The 24,564-nt window shown below is 40.3% G+C and overlaps 1 protein-coding gene across 9 annotated transcripts in view; it reads right to left on the bottom strand.

The window, feature by feature from the left end:
• Positions 1 to 8,423: 8,423 nt before the first annotated feature.
• AGTPBP1 (ATP/GTP binding carboxypeptidase 1) overlaps positions 8,424 to 24,564 on the bottom strand; it is a 70,388-nt gene continuing 54,247 nt past the window's right edge. For 5 of the 9 annotated variants that reach the window (XM_083576526.1, XM_083576520.1, XM_083576521.1 and 2 more), the window contains 12 exons: positions 23,836 to 23,922; positions 23,605 to 23,753; positions 22,830 to 22,917; positions 21,849 to 21,993; positions 20,991 to 21,144; positions 20,482 to 20,662; positions 19,076 to 19,205; positions 17,091 to 17,222; positions 15,406 to 15,582; positions 14,570 to 14,730; positions 10,218 to 12,584; positions 8,424 to 9,442 (listed from right to left, as the gene is read on the bottom strand). In XM_083576526.1, coding sequence (XP_083432652.1) covers positions 12,407 to 12,584; positions 14,570 to 14,730; positions 15,406 to 15,582; positions 17,091 to 17,222; positions 19,076 to 19,205; positions 20,482 to 20,662; positions 20,991 to 21,144; positions 21,849 to 21,993; positions 22,830 to 22,917; positions 23,605 to 23,753; positions 23,836 to 23,922 — 1,582 coding nt within the window. In that variant the 3' untranslated portion in view covers positions 8,424 to 9,442; positions 10,218 to 12,406. The remainder of the gene's footprint in view (positions 9,443 to 10,217; positions 12,585 to 14,569; positions 14,731 to 15,405; positions 15,583 to 17,090; positions 17,223 to 19,075; positions 19,206 to 20,481; positions 20,663 to 20,990; positions 21,145 to 21,848; positions 21,994 to 22,829; positions 22,918 to 23,604; positions 23,754 to 23,835; positions 23,923 to 24,564) is intronic. The other 4 variants (XM_083576523.1, XM_083576527.1, XM_083576522.1 and 1 more) reach the window with 1 other exon arrangement.

Genomic DNA, 24,564 nt, shown 5'->3' with positions numbered 1-24,564 from the left:
GGGATATTAATTTGCAGTTTTATCATTAAAGAAATCAATTGCTAACATTGCTTCACCTCTGAAGAAATCCACCATTGCGTGTTTTGGCAAATCTCAGAACAGGGAGCCAATTGCTTCACCTCACTGGCAAATCTACTACCTGACAGTCCATTGAGCGAGGGCAGAATTTGCTATAGGACAGCCAGTTTAGTCTGATAACCTCCTTCCATGCTATTCCCTCCTTTATCAGTTTTCTCGACTCAGCCACTGGATCCCTGGTGGAGTCATCTAAACCCATCAAATTCTGAAGCTGATTTTTAACTAGCGGCAGAAAGCAATGCATCTGAAGTAACCATAGAAACCACAGCAACTAGGACACAGCTGAAGGTTGCCATGTTTTGTTCTACCCCCTTTAAAAAATGTTCCTCATCCATAGTCTTTTTTCACTTGCCATATAATTTCAGCTGGGTTTTTAAAAATAATGCACGGCGCCCTACGTAAAACCACCAAAAGAAAAAAGCCCTATGTTCGCAGGCTGCCTCTTGTGTTGTCCAAGCAGCGAAATTGTGGGGATGATAATGACTTGCATCTGGCGGTCTCATACGCATTCACATTTGCTTCATTGAATGTTGAGTGTTCCTCTCCCAACCACATACAAGAACTGGATGTCTCTCTCCCAGATTACAAGACATTGTCAAACTTGAAGGAGAATGTCACATGTTATAAACATGAGCACAAGCTCGCCTTAAAAAGGCCTTCACTTTCTGAAATACAAGATGTTATGTTCTCCTGGATTTTCTGGGATGTGATGGGAGTCTATTGTTGAGCTGAAATTACCACCTGCTCCCACAACCCCATTCATAGGTCATGAAAGTGAGGTTGATCATCAGTCTCCAGTGCTTTCTTCAGGGGAATAAGACATTCTCATATACAGTGGTACCTCGGGTTAAGTACTTAATTGGTTCCGGAGGTCTGTTCTTAACCTGAAACTGTTCTTAACCTGAAGCACCACTTTAGCTAATGTCCCTCCTGCTGCCGCCGTGCCGCCGGAGCACGATTTCTGTTCTCATCCTGAAGCAAAGTTCTTAACCCAAGGTACTATTTCTGGGTTAGCAGAGTCTGTAACCTGAAGCGTATGTAACCTGAAGTGTATGTAACCCAAGGTACCACTGTACAGTAGAACCTCAGCTTACGTTACCCTCGGGTAACGTAAACTTCGGGTTGCGAAAGTGGCAAACCTGGAAGTATTTTTCCTGGTTTCGCCACTTGTGCATGTGCAGAAGTGCTCTATTGCACCGCGCGCATGCGTAGAACAGGCATCTCTGGTTGCGGAAACCTCAGGATCCAATCTGAGCACTGGAATGGATCCCGTCCGCAACCGGAGGTACCACTGTATATATTGTAACATCTATTTTTTTCAATTCATAGAGTCCTTTCTATATGGAAGTTGCATTCAGTGTGAGACACAGCTATCATAGCCCTTGTGGAAGAGGGGGAAGAGACATTTTCAGTGCTCAAGTGCTTACTCGGACATGTGGGGGAGACCTGCCCCTGCTTGTTCTCGTGTTAGACATTATTTCTCTGTGATGTGACAGGTGTCAGCCCTGCTATCAGCAATCCAGAAGGCTATCATGCTTCCACTCCATGTGCTGTTCCAAGTGAGGCATTATGGGGGTGGAGGGGAATATGGTGGCCCCCTGGCAGTGGCTAAGCTATAGTTTTGAAGGGGTGAGACGGACGCTGCTGCTTCTGTCACTTCTCCTACCTTCCAAATTTTCTATAACTTCTTTCTGCCTTCCTAAATATCCTTCTCTCTCTTTTTCCTCTGCCCCTTTTTCAAATAAAGAAATATATTTTGGGCAGCCCTGGGTGGGGCTTATTTTCCTGTATCAGATCCCACTCATAACTGCCCTACTAATTTTTCCTGAGTCAACTGATTATACGTGATAAAACTTGAATTTTTCCTAGTAACAATTAATGGAATACTGTAAATAATTGACAATTTGCTGCCCTTTAAAGGTGACCAAAAAGTTGCCGCCACATCCAGCCTAAACTGGGCCCTGTGTGAAATATTTTACCTCAGAAAAAGGTACATGGAATTAAGGGTTAGGCTTTAAAGCATGCTCCCAAATCAACTCATCTTTTATCAATATTGAACCTCTCTCTCTCTCTCTCTCTCCTTCCACAGCAAGATAGCCATGATAGTGTGGAGTGGGGTATACGGTGTCTCCGAAAAATTTTACACATAAACACATCACTTGGGAAGACAGGTGAACTAATATTGGCGTATTGGAAGAAGCAAAGATCACCAGCATCAAAGCAATGATTCTTCAACATCAACTTCGTTGGACTGGTCATGTTGTGCGGATGCCTGATGATCGTCTTCCAAAGCAACTCCTCTATTCCGAACTTAAAAATGGAAAGCGTAATGCTGGTGGTCAACAAAAGAGGTTTAAAGACTGTATCAAGGCAAATCTTAAAAAATGTAATATAAGCACTGACAACTGGGAAACACTGGCCTGCGAGCGCTCCAGTTGGAGAACAGCCTTTACCAAAGGTGTCATGGGCTTTGAAGACACTCAAACTCAGGACACAAAGGAGAAATGTGCTAAGAGGAAGGCATGCTTGGCAAATCCACACTGTGATCAACTCCCAACCGGAAACCAATGTCCCCACTGTGGAAGGACGTGTGGATCCAGAATTGGCCTCCACCAATCTTACGGAAGACAATCTTACTCGGCTATGAGTGATCGCCAAAGAAGAAGGAATACTGTTACTGAATAGCTTGGCTTCCAGTGGGGCTTAATTAGGTAGTATTTGATGAGCTCCTTCATCATTTGGTGAGGTCAACAGAGGTGTGTCCATTTTCTCATCCCTATTTGGATCATGTCCCCAGGTCATTTACAACTCACTCGTAAGCATGTTTGCTCAGAGGTAAGCCCTCTGAGATGTATTCAAGGAGACGTATTTTGCAGAAAGTGTGCACAGCATTAGTCTAAGGCTCAGGCAGTCCAATCTAATTTTAGGAAGTACTGTGGCAACATAACCACAAAAGTAGGAAGCTGAGCTGGCAGCAGCAAAAAGGGAAAGAACCGGAAACCACAGAAAGAAGAACAAGGGATTCTCTAGGATCCAAAATGTCTCCTCTGCCCCAGACAATGTCCCACTGGGATCTTCCTTTTCTGAACCATCAGCAGTCAGCAGACACATGTTCAAAGCTGTTCGTAAGGCACAGAACATTTGTTTTGGCGTTCTATTGAAAACAGTTGCGCGCCTCTCTTCATCCAGCAGATTCCAGGGCGGTGAACAATGAGCATATAAATAAATATATGTCATAGAAAACACTAAAATGTACAATAAAACCAGAGTGTTGATCATCATACGACGCGGCAGGTTAAAAGCATTCAGTAGGCATTACATGAATTAAAATGCCTCAGAATAGAGACATGTCTTAAGATTGGTGTCCCCCCAAAAAGCGTAAAGGAAGCATACCTGTTTAGTGCATCCAACACATGGAAAACATGGCAGCTCAGAAAGTGCCCCCCACCCCATAAAAAGACAGCGATCCCAGTCCAACTATGTCCACATGTAGCAGCCAAACAGCGGACAGCTGTGGGTCTTGCTGGATCAGGCGCAGCTGTGGAAATTGGGGAGGGACGTGGGGTTCCATTTTGCAAGTAATGGTAGCGCTGCCTGCGTTAGGAGCCTGTTCTGCTTGCATATTTGGAAGCAAACAGATATAACGGGCATACAGTAAGTCTCCAATGCTTTCTAGCTAAATCCTGTGGAATTCTCATTGCTGAAGGAAATTTGTGCTGTATGACGATATACCGCTGCAACACCTCAGCTGAATCCTAGATTTGTTGTATTGGTTATATAGACTTACTGAACTCACTTACTGAGCAGAACACGTCCTGCGGTGTCAGTTTTCATTCCAGGTATCATGAGTTAAAGGTAAAGGTAAAGGGACCCCTGACCATTAGGTCTAGTCGTGGCCGAATCTGGGGTTGCGGTGCTCATCTCGCTTTAATGGCCGAGGGAGCCGGCATACAGCTTCTGGGTCATATGGCCAGCACAACGAAGCCGCTTCTGGCGAACCAGAGCAATGCACGGAAACACCGTTTACCTTCCCACCAGAGTGGTACCTATTTATCTACTTGCACTTTGATGTGCTTTCAAACTGCTAGGTTGGCAGGAGCTGGGACCGAGCAACAGGAGCTCACCCCGTCAGGGGGATTCAAACCTCCGACCTTCTGATCGGCAAGCCCTAGGCTCTGTGGTTTAACCCACAGCGCCACCCGCGTCCCATGGTATCAGAGTTACAAGTAATCAAAACCTTACAATTTGGTTTTCGGGTTGTATGATACAGATGAGCAAGGTTGCTATAATGATAGAGGAATGCCTACTGAGAAAATATTCCAGTTCGTAGTCTACGTATTGTTAATCTTTGAACTGAATCACATTATAATTTTCTAAATGAAAGGATGACATGAATGCCCCAAACGAGCCTGAAGTCCTGTACCACCTTACCTGGGAGTAAGCCCCACTGAAGTCAGTGGGACTTGCTTTTGAGTAGGCATGTACAGGATCGTGCAGTCAGCTCAGCTACCTTTAAGGGTGCATCTAAACTGCTGCCGGGCAGAAAGGATTTGGGAGGTATGGCTTCTCTCATAATTAGGCATTTTTGGGGTCGGGATTTGGCAACCTGAATAACGTGGATCTCCATTTCATTAGAACTGCCTGCTACACTGTTTTCCTCATAAAAGCAGAATCTTGCTGATGTGAAGCAACAGACGGGAGGATACTGCCATCTAGAGCAGGAGACACATCAGTACATAACTGCAGAAAAGTCGTCAGGTTAAAGTCATAGTACACTTCAGAGATTTTATTTTTTAAAACATATTTTTATTAACGATTTCTTGGTTTGCAAAAGTATGTGCAATGTCTCTTTTTTCAAGGTACATTTTCTAGAGATTTAGAACCACTTTTGTCTCGCAATAATGTGCATTAGGAGTGAGGGACAATTCTGTCACATGCAAACTCGTCGACCATATCCTGTCATAACCCAAACCCTGTCTCACTCAGCGACTCAAGCAATGCTACTATTATTGGAAGCTATTTGACAGGGCCTGTGGTATCTCTGATAGCAAAAGAACATCCCTCTCCACGAGCTCTAGATTTGAAGCAGTTTTAAAAGGCTTTTTCTTTTTCAGATGAGTGTAAAACATGTGTGTCACCCTGTCTTACCACACAGGCAGCCCTGTAGCCTGAGAAAAAGAACCACACAAAAAATAGTGAAAGGTTACTGTTTTCTTTGAACAGTGCTCTGTCATTCAAGAACTGTTTTTATATTTACAATTGCTTTTTAAAATTGTTTGTTTTATATATATTATCTTTATTGTGGTCCATAGACCCACAAAAGTTTCAAAACAAGACACAGTTAAGACAACCAAACAACAGGCGGAAGAGACTGAGGTCGTCATTTTGTTATGTCTAGAGCATGATGGTCTTTTGTTTCTTGCGACCGCCAAAAGAAACTTTGCCACCGTCAGTGTAATATCATTTGACCTATCCTCCAGAAGGTATTTAATATGGGAGGCTTCAGATTTTCCCGGCAAATCTGCCAGTAAGGGTTTGATCAGTTGATCCCTTGCTTGCTCATACTGCCCCAATGCAGTACAGTGGTGCCCCGCAAGACGAATGCCTCGCTAAACGAAAAACCCGCAAGACGAAAGGGTTTTCCGATTTTTTAGCGGCTTCGCAAGACGAATTTCCCTATGGGCTTGCTTCGCAAGACGAAAGCCCATAGGGAAATCTCCGGGGACAGCGGGGAAGCGCAGCGCACCTTCTCCTCTGTTCCCGGACCTGTCCTGAAGACTTGCGGTGGGAGGAAGGTTTTCCTCCCCACCGCCAACATTCAGAAGGCTGTTCTGAAGGCTGGCGGTGGGGAGAAAAGTCCTTCTCCCCCCGCCAGCCTTCAGAAGAGGTCCGGGGACAGACTGTCCCCGGACCTGGTCTGAAGGCGGTCTCCATAGGAACGCATTGATTTTCAATGCATTCCTATGGGAAACCGTGCTTCGCAAGACGAAAAACTCGCAAGAAGAAAAAACTTGCGGAATGAATTAATTTCGTCTTGCGAGGCACCACTGTAGTTATGCTTCATGCAATCAACATCCCAAGAACATAAACAGAGCCTATATTCTGATAGGGGATGCTTCTCAGTCTACCATTTAGAACTTCCGGTTGAAGTACATTTAATCTACCTTTGGTAAATAAAGGCCAGTAGGTGGGTATGGGCAAATTCCTAAAATATGAGGCTAACTGAAAGTCGTGCCCATATTGGATTCCAGCTGCAGTCGGGCCACAGATTACAATGGATCTGGATCGCAGGTCGCTATGTGAGATGTCCCAAAGCCTTTGCCTCAGGGATACAAGGGCGGTATCGTAGCCCAGTTGATACAAAAGGGATGATGACAGTCCAATCGAGGTGGCTTTTCTGGCCATAGTTTTCAGTCATGGGCTGATACACACACACAAACGTATGCAATCATCACATTCAAGAACTGTTTTTATATTTATAACTGCTTTTTAAAATTGTTTTTATATATGCAATCATCACTTTAACTGTTTTTACATATGTAACTGTTTTATATATGCTACTATACTGTGACTTGTTTCAAGATGCCTCAATGGAAACTACTAATAAAATAATAAAATATTAACAACAACGGTAATAAGAACATTTCCTTCTTTGAAAAATGTGTGCTCTCCCTATTGCCCAGCACCAGACTTCGCATGTCCTTTAATAATCAAAAAATAACAAGATTCTCTCACAAGTAGGTCCAAGTTCAGGCGAGATTCTTTCAGGCAACACACAGGGAGTGTACAAAACACAAACATTGCTGCTGAATGGCTGGGACTACAACTACCACCAGAACTATAGCATTTTGGGATAAATTATCCCAACTGATCCCAAAATGATCGTTGTCTTCATTCTGTGAAAAACAATGTTCTGACTCTTTAGAGACTTGGTCTCATGACTGACCACAGAGCTATTAAAGATGATTTTGTCAAGAGTTTTCTTTCTCCCCGCTCCCTCGCATGTTCTGTGCAAAAGTGGTCATGAGAAACAGGATAGGCCAAGAGTGGTCATGACCTTAGATGATATATTGGAATGAAGAAAATACTAGCTTACAGTGCAGTGCTGTAATTGTCTGTACAGAAGTAAATCCCACGAGAGATATTCCCACGTAAATGCGTATAGGATTGTAGCCTTAGGCAGGCAAATACCATAATGAGACGAGTGACAGCCTGAGAAAAATCTGATCTAAAACCAAAAATGCACATTGTGGAGCCAGCAGTGAATGGCTATTCCACTAGACTCTAGAGGGGGGAAATTGCTTTGTGGGAGGCCAGAGGGACAGCTTTTATTTCTTACATTAATAGATTTCCTCACTATATCTAACCTTTGGCTTCTGCAATTCTTTTGTATCAGTTTCAGAGCTCTAATGACAAAAGGATTGTGAAAACAAAGAAAATTCATCTTTGGGTGTTTAATTCACAATGCCCTTCCCCAAATTTGTACTGTTATTGAATAGTCAGTAAAGTAAAACTTGAAGTACTGATGGTTAACTTCAAATATATATCTGTTTAAAGTATCAAGCAAAGGCCCATTTTCAAGTGAAACCAAAACAATACACAAAAAGCAGGACAAATGAAAATAGAGGAAAGGAGAAGATTTTAATTTTTTTGCATTAAAGATGAGCATAACTAACTCATTAAGGAGAAGAAATGTCTCTAATGTTTCAACACAAAGTACAATGGAGCGCAAAAAAGCTTTTGTTTCTTTTTCGTTGCCCAGCAAAGGCATTTTTAATTATTTGTTCACTTTTCACTGGCTATTTATATATTTGTATCCAATTCAGTGAGTATAGTCCAAAGGTTCTACCCATCTACTAATTTTCAAATAGATTTATCAAGCTGAAGAGATCAGTATTTCATATAGTAATGGAATAATGTCTAAAATGCTACAAGCAATGGGGGAAAAAACTCAACAGGCAATGGAAATGAAGCTGCATTTAAATTTTGGAAATGCATGGGTATTTGGGATTATTTTCTCTCTGCATGGTATATGCAGAGATACACAGAAGAGGGAACAGTTACCACATCTATATAGCAGTAGACCACTTATGTAGAGTTGTGCCTGCTTATAGGATATGCATTTTAAACACATGCATTGACAAGAAATCTACTGAATATTCATGCTGACATGAAGCAGAATTTGAAACATATCAGATTCATTGCTCTTCGAGTTTAACAGAATTACAAAAATGTCTTAGTAGCAACACTAGTAATCTGTACAATGTCTTTTAAAACGTGCCAAGACTTTCGCACTTTAAAGATTCTTTACACTCTCCAGCAAAAAAAAAAGTACTGAAACCAGGTGATAGTATATTTTTTATTATACACTTAGTTGATAAATAATATATCTGCAGGGGCATGCACAATAATATTGCCACAATTTATCATTACAGCATTACATTGAATAATTATTTTAAAACCTGGGCTTCCTGACTTTTCTACAAATGTTTTTGTTTTGACAGCCTAATTTGAGTGTTTGCTGCCTTTCGTCAGCTAAGAGAAGTGTAGTATTTCACATGATACTAACATCTGAAAATTGGCACAAGTGGCAACCTTTGCCTGAGAGGTACAATACTTTAAAAGGAAGATTCCAGCATTCATTAAAATGTATTACTGGAAAGATACACAATTTTCTCTCTTAAATTCAGGAAGTCCTCAAAAGTTAATAGGGAAGTACAACCCAAGTCTATATACTTGCACCATTTCAAGCTTGCATCAAAAATCACTTTGTAAAATCAAAATTAGGTTTAAAGGCTTTTAAAAACACAGGGATTTATTCCAGAACATTCACAGATTGCCTGCAAGATTGTTAAATCCTCATAGATTAAGGAGATGGGGAAAAGAAATGAAGTACTGCTTGTTATGCCAACGTAATTTATAAAACCCCATGTTCACAAGAAGTTTGTTAGGACAACGCAAACAGCAAATAGGTACAGAAGCAATTAATTCTCATTTATGTTTATGGCAATATATCCCCCCACCACCACCGCTTCTGTAAGTCACAAAAGGGATGGATCAAGGTTTTGATCCACAGTTTTACTGAACCACAGATACTGGCTGAGTGTTAGCCCCTCAAACATCTGTTGAGGAGAAGGGAATGATGGAGCCTGGTTGCGAGGATGTTACTGCTGCCAGGAGGAGTCATTGCATGCCCCATCCTCCCAGCCAGAAATGTAATATCACCACTAGGAGAGTATTTCTATATACCTGGGACCCAGGTAACAGTATTGGCACAGCATGCTGCAATGCTGCAAAGTGCAGCAAAAGTGGAAGGTTGGGCCCTTAATAATTTTTATACTGGTTTGGAACTACAATACTAATTCTTGGTTCTTTTCATGAATGAAAGGTTAAAATTTACGGCATGTACTGCGTTGAAAGAAAATGTAATGAAAATGTTCTACAGATGGTATATAACGCCAGTTAAACTGGCCAAAATGTATAAAACATGCAATAAGTGTTGGAAATGTAAAGAAAAAGAAGGTACTTTCTATCATATGTGGTGGGAGTGTAAAAGGGTGAAAGACTTCTGGGAAATGATATACAATGAATTGAAAAAGATGTTGAAATATACGTTCGTTAAAAACCCAGAGGCCTTTCTATTAGGAATGGTAGGAAACGTAATTAATAAGAGAGACTGTAAACTGTTTCAATATGCAGTGACTGCCGCAAGGATACTTCTGGCCCAAAGATGGAAACAGGAAGAAATTCCAACAGTGGAAGAATGGAGAAGGAAATTGACTGAATATGCAGAATTGGACAAATTGACTGGGAAGATTCGATATCAGAAAGACCAAAAGTTGATCGAGGACTGGGGGAAATTTACAGAATATCTGAAAAATATATGTGATGTACAGACACTTGATGGTTTTGAAGAGACTCTGTGAGATAGTAAGAAATATTGCAAAAAAGAAAGTAAGAGGAAAAGGAGTTGGGAAAGGCAATATCATGTTTAGAAATGTGTCAATAAATAGAAATTTTACGAAAGATTGACAGAGAAACTGAGGGAAGTCAAAAATTGAAGAATGAGTGCAAAATAATTTGTTGATTGTATAAAATTTGTTTGGAAAATGAATAAAAATTATTTTTTAAAAAAATACTAATTCTTGGTTCTTGTTATTTCGGTTCAAAGCATTTCATAAATTTATTCATTTTACCTTGCAATGTGAAACACTTCCAAGCATTTCATTTGACAAACACGCGTGAAAGAATGCTTTGATTATGTTATTTCTTTCCGGAAGTGAAGGACCAGTTACAAAATTAAACCAGTTCCTCTTGACCAACAAGCAGCTGGTTTAATTTGCAAAAAACAAAACAAAACAAAAATGCAAACCAGCTCCATTTCTAATGCCCCCCAAACCAGAGATAGGTGTTTGTGAGGGTGAACAGGTGAACAGGAAGATGCAACGGGGAAGTAACACATGGAGTTCTGCCCTCTCAGTATTCATGTCTTTTGTGCCAATTTTGCATCTGATTTGATCTACAATCTCAAGAAAGTAAGATGTGGGGTGGGGTGGGAGAGAAACAGCAGCTATAATTGGGTATACCCAAGACAAAATTAAAATTTGAGCATCTAGGGCAGGAATAGGCAACCCCAATCGCCTTCTCAATCCAGCCTGCAGAGGGTCCACGAATCAGAGTGTTTTTACATGAGTAGAATGTGTGCTTTTATTAAAAATGCATCTCTGGGTTATTTGTGGGGCATAGGAATTGGTTCATTCCCCCCCCCCCATATAGTCCGGCCCACCACATGGTCTGAGGGACGGTGGACCGGCCCACAGCTGAAAAAGGTTGCTGACCCCTGATCTAGGGCATCTGCATATTTAGGTACCACATTTAAACTTTCTCAATTCTCATTTTAATTTTCTCTGAATCACGCTGAATTCTAGTGGTACAACAAATATGCATTTGGAAACTCCATTCCAAATGGACACCACAATCCCTCTAAGAGTACATGTGCAGAACTGAGAAGTACAAGTGATGCATCCAGGGCACACACAATTTATTTTAGCTATGGGCATGTTAAATGGGGGGCAGGACTAAGGCATGTATCCAGCAACATTGCCCCATTTGTACAAGGACCTCCTCTTTCACAGCATACCTTCCCCCCTTCCCCGTGTGCCCTCTAAATCTGTTCTGTGGGTTCTTCCAAACCCGCATATTTGGGAGAAGAGAGGGAGGGGAAGTCTTTTCATGAATGGGATGATTTAATTAAATACAATTCAATTATTGGTTATTGGTATCAGTCACTAAATATACATACAATTAAAGTTTATACTTACTAATAAAACAGGTTTTCCCCAAGTTTCATATTTACTTCAGGAGGAAGGTTATGAATGTATATATAAAATATATAACTCCTGGAAGGCTTAGTTCTCATAAAAAGCAGGTGAGATGGCAACTGTATGTCTGGACTATACCACTTCAATCTACAAGTGGGGGAGAGGCACATGACAGAAAGCTCCTCCATTAAAAAAAACCCCACCAAATAGAATGCACCTAGAATGCTATGCCATGACGAACAGACTTCTGCCTGTTTTCCATGGTGATTTCCTATGCTCAGTAACTGTTTTTATATGGAGAAGCTTGCAACCATATGAGCTCCTATTTGTTGTACAAAGTGGTATAGTACAGACATAGATTGATGTGTTTTTACAAAGACTATCAAAGCCTTTGCCTGGCAAAAGGAATTACTGTGCAAAACACAAATATTTTCTGAATTAGATATTCAGATCGTAAAATCATGTAATCACATTTTATTTAAGGCTCAAGATATACATCACTCAGTACATCCGTTTTCTTTCTCAGTTAAGTGCAAAACAAACTACTGCAGAGTGAGCCCTGCACTGTGTTGAACACAAACAGCAAAATATGGAGGGGGAAATGTCCGCACAAACACACACAAAACCAACAAAGCTCTGTTTATGTGAGTTTCAGAAACCAGCTCAGAAGTCAGCGTCATAAGGAATAAAGTGTAGCTGCTGCCTTCTGAAACACCAATAACCTCTTACTTAATTTTTTTGGTAATTATAGGGATGAACACAAATAGCCATGCAACAATATTTAACAGGCAATCAAGTGATAAAGCTCAGTGCTCAGGATAAGAACTAAATTCTTTAAATAAAACAAGTGTCAACTCATTTAAAAGCCAGAGACATTTATTGTTTTTGAACTGGACTGACTGCAGTTAATTTGCTCGAGCAAAATCTCAGCATTAAATACCCCTCCGTGTCCATCTTCCATAATCAATCCAGAGTATTTAATTTCTTCTTTGTGCTCCAAGGATGTCTCAAGGCAAATGCGTCCTTGTAATTTCAGAGTCAGAATGTCCTTCTTCTTGGAGACTGGGCTCATAGTCACCAGCATTATTTGCCAACTCAACATCTGGCTCATCATTGCTCTCTGCACTATAATCCACTTCTTCAAGAAAGCGAGGTTCATCTTCTTCCAGAACGTACGTAGTGGGGCTGCAGCAAGAACACCAGGAGAGTAGGCTTATAGTCTATTATGCTCAAGTGAAGCAGCTTCCCAGCATAAACATATTTAACGCAATAAAAAAACTAATTAGTTTTTCTAAAATGTGACCAAGAGGCTCTGGACCAATAACATGATAACTATAGCCATTCATTCTGTCACTGAGTGCCAAATGTTATATAGGAGATGCATTACGATTCTCCCCCAAAATTGGCAGCAGCAGCAACAACGTCTTACAAAGCCCTTCATCAATAAATATGAATCTTATCTGATATTAACAAAACATTCTGAACTCTGAATTTTCAAAACACGCATAACATAGACCTAGAAACATGAAAGCCCATGTGGCAAAAGGCCATATGCATTCTTTCTATCCTCTCTGCATGGATCAGCCCTGGTGGCTCCACCTATGACATTGCGCACTGAAAGGAAGGTCTGAAGGAGGAGTCTTGCATGTTCTCTTGAAGCCTCCTGCGAACTGAGAGATCTGTGTGATCAGGGCTCCCGATTGCAGGAAGGATCCCAAGCGCATCCAGCTGGAGATGCAAAGAATCCAAGGCTGCAGCCGGCAGTGATGGGAATGTGGGGGCCAGTCATGCCTCCCCGCTCCTCCATCAAAACATTTTTAGGCAGACATCAGAATAGGGTATTTTTATACATTGGATAACTGTCCCTTTCACAGCATGCTGAACTGCACCAACTAGTTTGTCAGAGCCACAGAACGAAAAGACAAACTAAAAATAGAAAAGTAATTTCTACAGTAACATAACTGAGGCTAATGTTTATAACAAAAGTTATTCCAAGATTACTGAGATTTCAATGTGTTTTTATTAAAATGAAGTCAAGTAAAGAAAAATAAGCAATGGGTGCCAATGTGGTCTCCTAAGGAAACAGGTTTTGGAGATTCAATCAGGAGGACATTTTCTACAGGACAAGTTTCTTTACTGAAGCTTTACCCTTCCCATGTGACAGAAGGGTCCCCCCCCCTTACAAAACATTTTTGCAGAGCAAGTCAGGTCACCTTTCATATAAAACCTATTAAAGTGCATCACACAAAGACAACAGAAATGAAAACAGTGCATCACTTCACTTTGACAGCACAGCAAAAAGCTTTAAAGCAATTGAAGTAGGTGAGTGAAACCAGACAGTGGGAAAAGGGCAGCATCTTCACATGTCTGAAGACAAAAGGGAAATCTCACAGTTTCCCAGGCCATGAGAATCTTTGCCCACTATCAATTCTAGCAGTGAAATGTGCCACTAGACTCTACCAAAAATCAATCTCAAAACCTATCCAACAAAGATAATTTGAAACTTACCTCTGAAAGGAAACTGGTCCTTTCATTTTAGGTGTTAAAATGATTAAAGAGCTGAGAAAGCCATAGTTAGGTACATACTACAAAATGTCTATCTGAAATTGTGTTCTTTACACAGAGATCCTGATCCAGATTCAGCAACCCAGGTTACAGATACAGAGTGTTCTTTACATGCACACACAGAAAAACTAATTTGGACGTGCTTGGGAGCAATTCTTTTCTTTCTCCATCTGTGTTACAGACACCACCACCCCCAAAATTTGCACTAAAATCTGCCTTCTGCTATAGTTATTTCATTTTAAATTCCCCGCCTCCAACTATTTCATAGGACATCACTGAGAACTGTTGCCTGGCAAGAGAAGACTTGCCTCCATCATGGACTGGATGCTCCATCCACTATCCCTTGTCTCTCAGATCATCAGTGATGTCTGCAGACTCATAGGTGCAGACAGAGGGGCAACACCAGGAGGGGCAAGGATAAAAGAAGGAAATGTTAGCTGCGTAAACCTGGCACCACAGGGTCACCATGGTATTCCTCTTCCTGTTACCAGATTTGAATGTATTTTTTTATTGTAAGAATCTCTTGAAAACAACTTCATAAGTGGAATTTAAGTATTCTGAAACAAATAAACATTTAGCACAACAACATTTTAAGCTCGTACTACCTTGTCACTTTACAATTGGATTCAATCAATTCATTTTCAATGTCAAAGAGCGTAGATGGCAGGTTGTATTCTAGTGGTGATGTCAACCTTTTCAAACGCAATAAACCAGAACAGAACTTGGCTCCCATCTCTTCGAGTTCACGTGTCCCAATTTGTAAGCCCTAATTAGAGAACAACATATTCACTGAGTGGTTAGTTTAATTATGTCTGATGCTATTGCTAAAAATAACTCCTGGCACAGTTTGTCTTATGAAGAGATGCAAGACCAGCTAATTAAAGTATTAAAGCAACAAATGAAAAACCGGATGATCCCCAAAGTTTATATCTTTATAAGATGTGTTTGGGGTCCAGAGTACAAGCTATGATAAACATGCCATACTTCAAAAAGTGGGCTAAACTGGCCACTTTATACTGAAGAAAAAGCAGTTGCGGGACACCATTCTGAACATGCTTCTGGCCTATTTTTTGCTTTAAAATCTCCTCTGCTATTAGTCCCCAAAGATATTGCTTACTGCAAAGCACATTCAGGGACAAATTACAGGCATGGTTAGGGGCAGTTTTTGGCAGAAAACCTTTGCAGGGACACAATCCAGATCAGTGGCACGTCCCAGATTGAGACCTGACAGATTTTTCCCTTCCACCCCCCTTTTTAAAGAAAGTGGCCAGGTTGAACCATTTTTTAAAAATGTTTGTTTACCCTAATATGTGGTTTGGCCCTTAGATAATACATATTTCAAAGTGTTCCTCTAAAGAGAATCCAGGCAATGCACAAGATTACTTTTTCAGACTCATTAAATATACAGATGCCATTTTTACAATTCAGTTTTATTTTTTACCTTGTACTTCCCCTGGTCACATCCACATAATGTGCTTTCCATGGTGTAACTCCTCTGAACGCCTATTTCTCTCCAAACAACAACACGTGCCGTAGATTCCTTGGACTTTTCTACCACAAAACTGCAGCTGCTCATGCAGAATGCTGGTGCTGTCTGACTCAGAATCTTTGGAAGGGTCTAGAGGAAGGAAGTATTTAACAGCAGTCTGAAACTGTTAAAAAGTTTAGAAGGTACAATGTCAAGAAACCACCGAATATTGAAAGGTGCATTACTTGGTCCACTTTCAATATGTGAAAAAGTATATAACCGGAACTGAATTCCTGTGGATTTCAGGCTACATATTATTTAGATGCAAATAAATAAAAAATTAAGGATAGAAGAAGGATGCATTCCAATAATTTATTTCAACCGATTTATTCCCCCAAAAGCGAGCCCAGGGCAGTTAACAAATATATAATTATAACAACACAAAATACAATAGCAGCAAAAAGCTCCACTTAAAATACCAATACAAACACAGAAAATGAAACAGCAAGATCGTTAGCAGAAAAATTATTACACCACGAAGACTTGGCAGAATAAAAAAAGTTCTCACCGTGTGCCTAAAAGTAGCCAGAGTCAGGGAAAACTACACAAAATATGAGAGGAACTTTTGTGATGTAGTGGCCACTCATGAGACTACCACCCAGCTATTTTAAAAAAAGCAGGGCATTCCCTATTTACACAGTTTGTACAACCAAATGGAAGTCCACTATGTGAGAGGAACAGCAGTATGAGATACAACCCAGCACGTGGAGGCTGTGATTCTATATCCCACTGCAGTGATACCAGATGTAGAACGGAGGGGAAGGAGCTTCTAGCCTCATGAAACTTGTCCAAACTGTTGAGGATCTGGCTTGCCAATTCTTCTACAATTGTATTATAAATATACTTCTATTCTTAAGGCGGAAAATATGAAAACAACAAGAAGAGGCAGGAACGAAGATCTGGAGATATGCTTCCGAGGTCCAGACTACGGGGAGCCCGGAAAAATTAATAATTACATTTTGGATTACAATTTGGTTGTTTTTTTTATTTTAGTTTATTATTTTTAATTTGATTATGATTCAGAAATGTTGATTGGCAGTTTTATTGGAAAAGCAATAAAAATTATTAAAAAAATAAATAAAATAAATATACTTCTATTATTTATCCTTTATAATTCTGCTGTCATCACAATACAGCATTCTCCTTAGTACAGTAATAATATATTATTGGGGTTTCAGGCTATAGCCGTAGAATGAACAGACAGTGAAAATTAATTAAAAGATATTTACATATGATGCATATCAACAATATATAGAATATTTATCTATCTATCCCCAATGTTTTAATAGTTTCTTACATGATATTTTACTTTTTTTTAGGGAAGCTGTTTTATGTTCACTTCACTAATTAATAACCAGATAGTTAAATTTTCCAAAACAGTGGGTTGTAATCATATTAGTCAAAACTCATCGAGTGGACCCACTGGAATTTGTGGATATGACTAACTTAGGTCTTTCAATTTCAATGGATCTCCTCTGGGCAAAATACTACTGGCATACTACTGACAGTGTTATCACTTGAGGATTAAACAAAATAAATAGAAATAGAAATTATGAATCGGTTGTGGCCTTGTTTGGATTTTTAAAGAAACAACTCACCCTATAGCCAAGGTCTTCAACCACATCACAAGAAGCAGCACTAAGATTAGTGTGCCACATGGTCTCCTTGATGCTGCAGCCATACATAAACACGTTTTTCTTGCGAGAATGACCATGATAATCACAAAAAACCTATGAGAAATAAAGTTTTCAAAAGTTATAAAAGATGAAACTTTCTTGTATCTGTAGTGGGGCAGAGATATTGTCTTTTTTTGTAATGATATTTTATTAGTTTTCAAATATTCCCCCAATAATAGCCAAATTATAACAATATCAATTAACTGGGGGCAGAGATATTTTCACAAATATTCCAGCTCATCAATTATATACCGTTTGTTCAATTTCTGGGCCGTCTTTTATTACTCTGTAATGAATCCCATTTCTTCAAGGAGTCAAAGGCCACGTTCTGATGTAATGATCCCAGGCTAATGAACTATGGTTTATTGGCTCGGGAGCTAACTGTATGCTCCTGCCTTCCCTCACATAAGCAGCTTCAGTGAATTTACCTGTTTCTTAAATCAGTTTCTTATGATGCTTGAACTGGGAAATCGATATTAAAATGTTCCCTCCAAATGAGGATATGAAATCAGAATCTGATCCTGCTTTTAATCGGGAACTCTTAGTCACAGATTCCCAGTTTGCTTGTGCAACGGGGAAGGGCTAAGATGTTTTATCAGATCAGGACTGTTACATATGAACAAGGACAAAAGCGTGAAGTTTGGCTTAGAACTTTGATTTAAAAAAGAGAGAAGGAAACATAACATAAAAAAGAAATGAATGAAATGGAATTAAGTATTGTTAAAAGTCACTTTACATAACAATGAAATCAAGTAACAAATCCTGAGAAATAGTCCAAAACCTCCTTACATTCTCTCTCAGATGGTTCAACTATGTAAAAAAGGAAGAACGAAAATTAGGCCCAACTAAATGTAACAGAAGCATTCATGTCTTTCCCTTTTCACCAACATTCTGCCTCCATTCACATACAAACATCCTGGGATCTAATTTCCTCTGCCTGCTCTTCAAAGATTTTCTCTAAAGAGAGACCTTTGATCTTAGCATGAAACACCACAGCACTAAGATGTGGGATAAAACCTGCTTGCTTTTTGAGAGGGAAATGCAACATTTCCACACATATCCAATGCTGGAGTAGGGATAAATGCTGCTTTTTATGTTGTCTAGAATAACCTATGTTGGGACGCGGGTGGCGCTGTGGTCTAAACCACTAAGCCTAGGGCTTGCCAATCGGAAGGTCAGCGGTTCGAATCCCCACAATGGAGTGAGCTCCCGTTGCTCGGTTCCAGCTCCTGCCCACCTAGCAGTTTGAAAGCACGTCAAAGTGCAAGTAGATAAATAGGTACCGCTCCGGCGGGAAGGTAAATGGAGTTTCCGTGCGCTGCTCTGGTTTCGCCAGAAGCGGCTTAGTTATGCTGGCCACATGACCCGGAAAAACTGTTTGCGGACAAAGGTCGGCTCCCTCGGCCAGTAAAGCGAGATGAGCGCCGCAACCCCAGAGTCGTTCATGACTAGACTTAACCTTTACCTTTACGAATGACCTATGCATAGCAAACAGTACTGTGCACCTGCATGTCTACGTATGCACATGCATGCATGCACACACATTGGCCGCACACACAACTGACATGAGGCCTGCGAGGGTGGTGGCAAAGCGTCAATATGGCTGTTGGACCAACAACAGTTAGTCACTCCTGATCTACAGAAAGCCACACCTACAGAAAACCACATGAAGAGTCTCATCTGTCTATGGCTGCTAATAATACTGACCACATTTAAAAGCAGAGCATGGGATCTGTGGAGGTACAACTGTAGAAGTTGCTGAGGAGAAACATCTGTGAAAAGAGTTCCCTCACAGATTTCATATATTTTGGGAGAGGATGGGGCATTTTCATGCAATGCCAGAATGACTTCCGATGCTTTTACTTCAGGGGAGTGAACTGGGTGAGCACACGGATACGAACACTTACCAGGGGCAAACGTTTTATGGTAGCCAAATACTGCAGCAGGCCTTTGGCATGATAAATGGTGGGGTGCAGATCTAGGTTGGGGTTTTGCCATTGTCTGTTCAAGTCCTCCCCGCTTAAAGAACAGCGATGACTACAGGAGAAAGACAATCTCAGTAAGTTCTTACTGTCCCAAGCAAAAATGTTCCCCCCCCCCCCAAGTAAGTTTGTGAGACAACTTCTGTGGCTATTTTGTGCAATTTTATTAAGACAAAAAAGGCGGCTCTTTAAAGTCTTGTTTTAACCGTTTGATTTTTAAAAAACCAGTTCAGTGAAAATGAATCATGATATTAGAAAGCTAGCCTGCTTGTATCCAGTATTTGTCTAAACTGGTGGGAATTATTACATTTTGCGATAGTAAATTCCACAGTTTAGCTATGTGCTGCATGAAAAAGTGCTTACTTTTGTCTGTCCTGAATTTCCCCCCATAAGAGCAAACTCTTAGAGGCCGAGGTGCCTTTCCTCCCCCCCCCCCCCAATTTTTTGGAGGGCACTGCCCCCTAAGCTGATGGGCATGACCATTCAAACGGTGTTTATGCACCACTTCATGTGAATTATTATGTGGGGCAGGGCTTACCTTGGGCCCCCTCAATATTTTATTCAAGTGGGCACCCATCACCCACATTTCAGCTTCACTGAAGACACGGGTTCTAGTGTTACGACAGGAAAAAGCCTATACAGTCATACCTCGGGTTAAAGTTGCTTCAGGTTGAGCGTTTTTGTGCTGCGCTCTGCAGCGACCTGGAAGTAATGCATTCCAATAACGCGTTACTTCTGGGTTTCGCCGCTCGCGCAGGCGCAGGCGCTCAACATGACGTCACACGAATGCGCAGAAGCGGCAAATTGCGACCCGCGCACGCGCTGGTTGTGTTCTCTTCAGGATGTGAACGGGGCTCCGGAACGGATCCCGTTCGCATCCAGAGGTACCACTGTATACTTTTTCCACACCATGGATAATTTTACACATATAAAATCATGTTCTCATTTAGTTTAGAAAAAAGGCAAGTAACCCCAAATGCTGTAATCTTTCCTTATAAGCCAGTTGTTCCAGCACCTGATAATTTTGGTTGCCCTTTTCTGACTTTTTCTAGCTCTACAATATCCTTTTTGAGGTGCGACAGCCAGAACTGTACACAATATTCCAAGTGTGGCCACACCATGGATTTGTATAAAGTTATTCTGATATTAATTTTTATCGCTTTTTACTGATCCCTAACATGGAGTTCACAGCTGCTGCATACTGGGCTGAAGTTTTCATTGAGCTGCTCATTGAATATTGAGGCAAAAGGACAAAAGGTCCATGGCCTAAACTTGGTTTGGATGTGCCTAAGAAGCATAATCTTTGCTGCTGAATACACTTAAAAACTTACTTTCCATTAATGACCCCATCAGGATTAAGCATAGGTACAATTTTAAAAATATAGGATTCTCGTAAACTTTGGGCAGCAGGAGTATTACTCATGAGGTATTCCAAAGTTCCCTTCATAACCCAGCTTGCGTTAGTCTCTCCAGGATGAACACGAGCACATAAGAAAATATAAGGGCGGTTTCCTAAAAAAACACAAAAAACACAGCACAAGCAAAATAGCATGATACAATCACAAGTCACAGCAGCTTGCTTATTACGAATTGACACATATGACCTAGAACATGAAATGCATGTAATTAAAGAACTTGAATTCATTAAAGTAGAATATACATATGGCATAAAGTGTTGAACAGGTAGGTGTGGCCGCCTGGCATGTTTAATTAGGCCCACAAATTACGCTTTCCAGAACATCTATATGCAATTCACGTATCTTTTACAAAGCAGCCTGCATTCAGGAAAACAAATATATATATAAATTCTCAGTGAGAAAGAGAAAAACGTTGTACTTACTGAACTGACAGATATGTTCATAGTAATCTGACTCCGGCATGGCTGTTATAGTTACTATGGGACAGCTGTTTCCAGAGAGAGTCTCACACAAAACGTCTTGTCGAAAATATATCTGCTGGGGATTGTGTGTGGAGCCCAGTTTTTTGAGATGCATCTTCATGACAAAAATAATTAGACTGTAAGCCTACAGGGTTTGTTTCATATTTTACCATAACTACAGGTTTAGCTTTTACTGTGCTTAAAAGACAACAGACACCACCAGCAGTTCCAGAACTGTTCTCCACCCGTATATTTGTAAAACAATGCAGTTTTATTTCAAAACAGAGTTTTTCTGAAGACCACCCCCCGCCCGACAGAAAACTGCTTCCTCTGTTATCAGAGGCCACCATACATTGGGGGGGGGGCGGCACTTGACATCTGTAAAGTGTTATATGTATTCCTATGTTTATGGACCGTAACCTCTTGCAAACTGAATGCATTAAAGTTTACATTTATTATTTTTGTACCAACATCATTTTGTCAAACCCAGTCTCTAATCTGCATTGCTATGGCCTACAGCTGAAACAAATCAACTAGAGCCAGCGTTGTGCTCTACATCTGCAAAGTCCTGGTTATTCAGAATTAATGCTAAACTTTTTACCACATTAGTTTACAGGAGCTTTACTTGTAAATTTTTATTTTTTTTTACTTTCCTAAACTTTATGTATGAACATTTCAGCTGTTTTCAAACAGAAAGTGCTTTTGCACCTAGCTATTTTTGTGATCACTGTCAAGCCATGCTGTTAAAATACTTGAAATCGTTAAAGTAAAAATGTGCATAAACCAATTATGCCTCTATCTAAGCTCAAATTAACTCACCATTAAAGCTGAGTAAGTATATGGATAATGGTAAGCAAAGTAACAAACATCATCCTTATGCTGGAAACTGACAGTGAAGGTAATTGTGTAGTAGGATTTTCCCTTCTGGCCACCGGCTGCAATGGAACTTCTTGAAAAGTGATTCCTAGAAACAACATGTTAGAATTAGCTTAAAGATGCAGTGCATGCTACAATTTATAGTAAATAATCTGCAGAGATGCATCACTCACTCAACTATTACCTTTAGTACAAATTAACAAAGGTTGAAATTTGATTTCTCCTTTTATTAGTTTTTATTTTTAAATTTTTATTGGAATTTTATTTACAACATAACACAACCCCCCCATCCCCAATACACAAATCCACCCTCATTAAACGTGAACATAACATACAGTGAGCATAAACTATTTCCTTTATGAATAATTATTAAGATTTTTCTAATTACTGTATTTTTTGCTCTATAAGACTCACTTTTTCCCTCCTAAAAAGTAAGGGGAAATGTGTGTGCGTCTTATGGAGCGAATGCAGGCTGCACAGCTATCCCAGAAGCCAGAACAGCAAGAGGGATTGCTGTTTTCACTGCGCAGCGATCCCTCTTGCTATTCTGGCTTCTGAGATTCAGGATATTTTTTTCTTGTTTTCCTCCTCCAAAAACTAGGTGTGTCTTGTGGTCTGGTGCGTCTTATAGAGCAAAAAATACGGTATAACTTAAATATCCACAAAGTCTCCTGCAGACATTAATCGAAACAAGTCCAGGTATGTATTTTAGGGCGCTGTTTTGTGAAGTATTCTCTGCATTTCCCCCATGCTTTTTGAAACTCTTGTCTAGTGTGATCTCTAATTGCCTCTGTTAATCTAGCCAGTTCAATATACTCTAACATTATTAGTTTTTAAAACAGTGTTAATTACGAATATAGTTAAGTTAGTTTTTCAGCCCATTTAATTCAATGTTTTATTTCCTCCATTTACAGTTATACTTACTTGTAGTAACAAATATCAGTTCCTACACGAGTCCACCAGGGTCTGCCATTTAGTGCATCTTGAACAGAGTACATAAGGGGCTGCATACCTTCAAGCAAAATATATTACGTGATTCAACATGGTTGCATGTATTCAGTGAAGAAATATACCTGTCTAGAGCAGGGGTCAGCAAACTTTTTCAGCAGGGGGCCGGTCCACTGTCCCTCAGACCTTGTGGGGGGCCAAACTATATTTTGGGAGGGGAAATGAACAAATTCCTATGCCCCACAAATAACCCAGAGATGCATTTTAAATAAAAGCACACATTCTGATCATGTAAAAAACACCAGGCAGGCCCCACAAATCACCCAGAGATACACTTTAAATAAAAGGACACATTCTACTCATGTAAAAACACATGATTTCCAGACCGTCCGCGGGCCGGATTTAGAAGGCGATTGGGCCGGATCCGGCCCCTGGGCCTTAGTTTGCCTACCCATGGTTTAGAGAGCATAGAGTTAAAGGAAACCTTAACTTTTTAATCAAGGAAAATACCATCTAATATATTAAAAAGTTATCATTCTGCATTCTGAATATGCCAAGATAAATAATCAACTAAGCTTGAGTGTCATTTTGATTGCTGAGAGTTCATAAAACTGTGTAACAATCTAACCCTTCAAAATATATATTTCTTTATCACTAGGGGGGAAAGCACCGTGAAGGTTTTGTACATCTGAATAAATCCACATTCTTCCTAGGCACTTCTTTTGAATAAGAGAAGAAAAACAGGTCTTACCATAATTAAACTGACTATTTGTCTTTTCACAGTTGATTATATTAAATCGGTAGGCAACACCTGCTCGCATTCCGCTGGCTTCGAAGTAAAACCACTGGTGATAATGATTGCTGTTTATGTCAGAGTTCAGAATGAGATCATACTCGTTTCTAAAGATGAACAGAAACAAGTCTTAAAATGAAGAACAGCTTCAAAATTAAAAATGAAGTAAAACAAATGACAACATCTTACTTTCTGATCTGAATAACTTTGCGTAAATTTCCCGATTCAAATTTGGAGTTAAATTTCAGGACGTCTCCTTCATCTGGCACTGGACAGCTTAAAGAAATAAAATCACAGGGAAAGGAAAGTTATATATATATTTATCATTCCAATTTTATACTATACTATAAATATGGTTGGGTACATATAATGAAGAGGGCGATGGAAAATAAATAATAACAGTTCCTCCTTACGATGGCTACAAATAATCACTTTTAGTTATATGACTTTAATTATTCTGGGTTTCATATTCCTGGTTTCTTTTGAATCTGATTCAACCAATAAGGGAGAGCCTACAGGAGTTTTGATGTTGCTCATCAGTAGGATTATTCTAGGGTAAAGAACATCAACTGAAGTATCTATGTAATACTCAGTTGTCATATACCGTATTTTTCACTCTACAGGACGCACTTTTTCCCCTCCAAAAATGAAGGGGAAATGTGTGTGCGTCCTATGGAGCGAATGCAGGCTTTCGCTGAAGCCTGGAGAGCGAGAGGGGTCAGTGCGCACCGACCCCTCTCGCTCTCCAGGCTTCAGGAAGCTATCCGCAAGCCTTTGGAGCCCGGCGGGAGTTCCCACCGGGCTCCCAAGGCTTGTGGATAGCAGCCCGAAGCCAAAACAGCGAGACGGGGTGCTGTGCAGCCCTCCGTCTTGCTGTTCTAGCTTCAGGATGGCTGCGGCAAGCCTCCGCAGGGCAGT

Source organism: Podarcis filfolensis (assembly GCF_964270895.1).
Source record: "Podarcis filfolensis genome assembly, chromosome: 11".
NCBI classification, from domain to species: domain Eukaryota; kingdom Metazoa; phylum Chordata; class Lepidosauria; order Squamata; family Lacertidae; genus Podarcis; species Podarcis filfolensis.
Note: the sequence above shows the minus strand (reverse complement) of the source record. Positions and strands in the feature narration are given on the sequence as shown.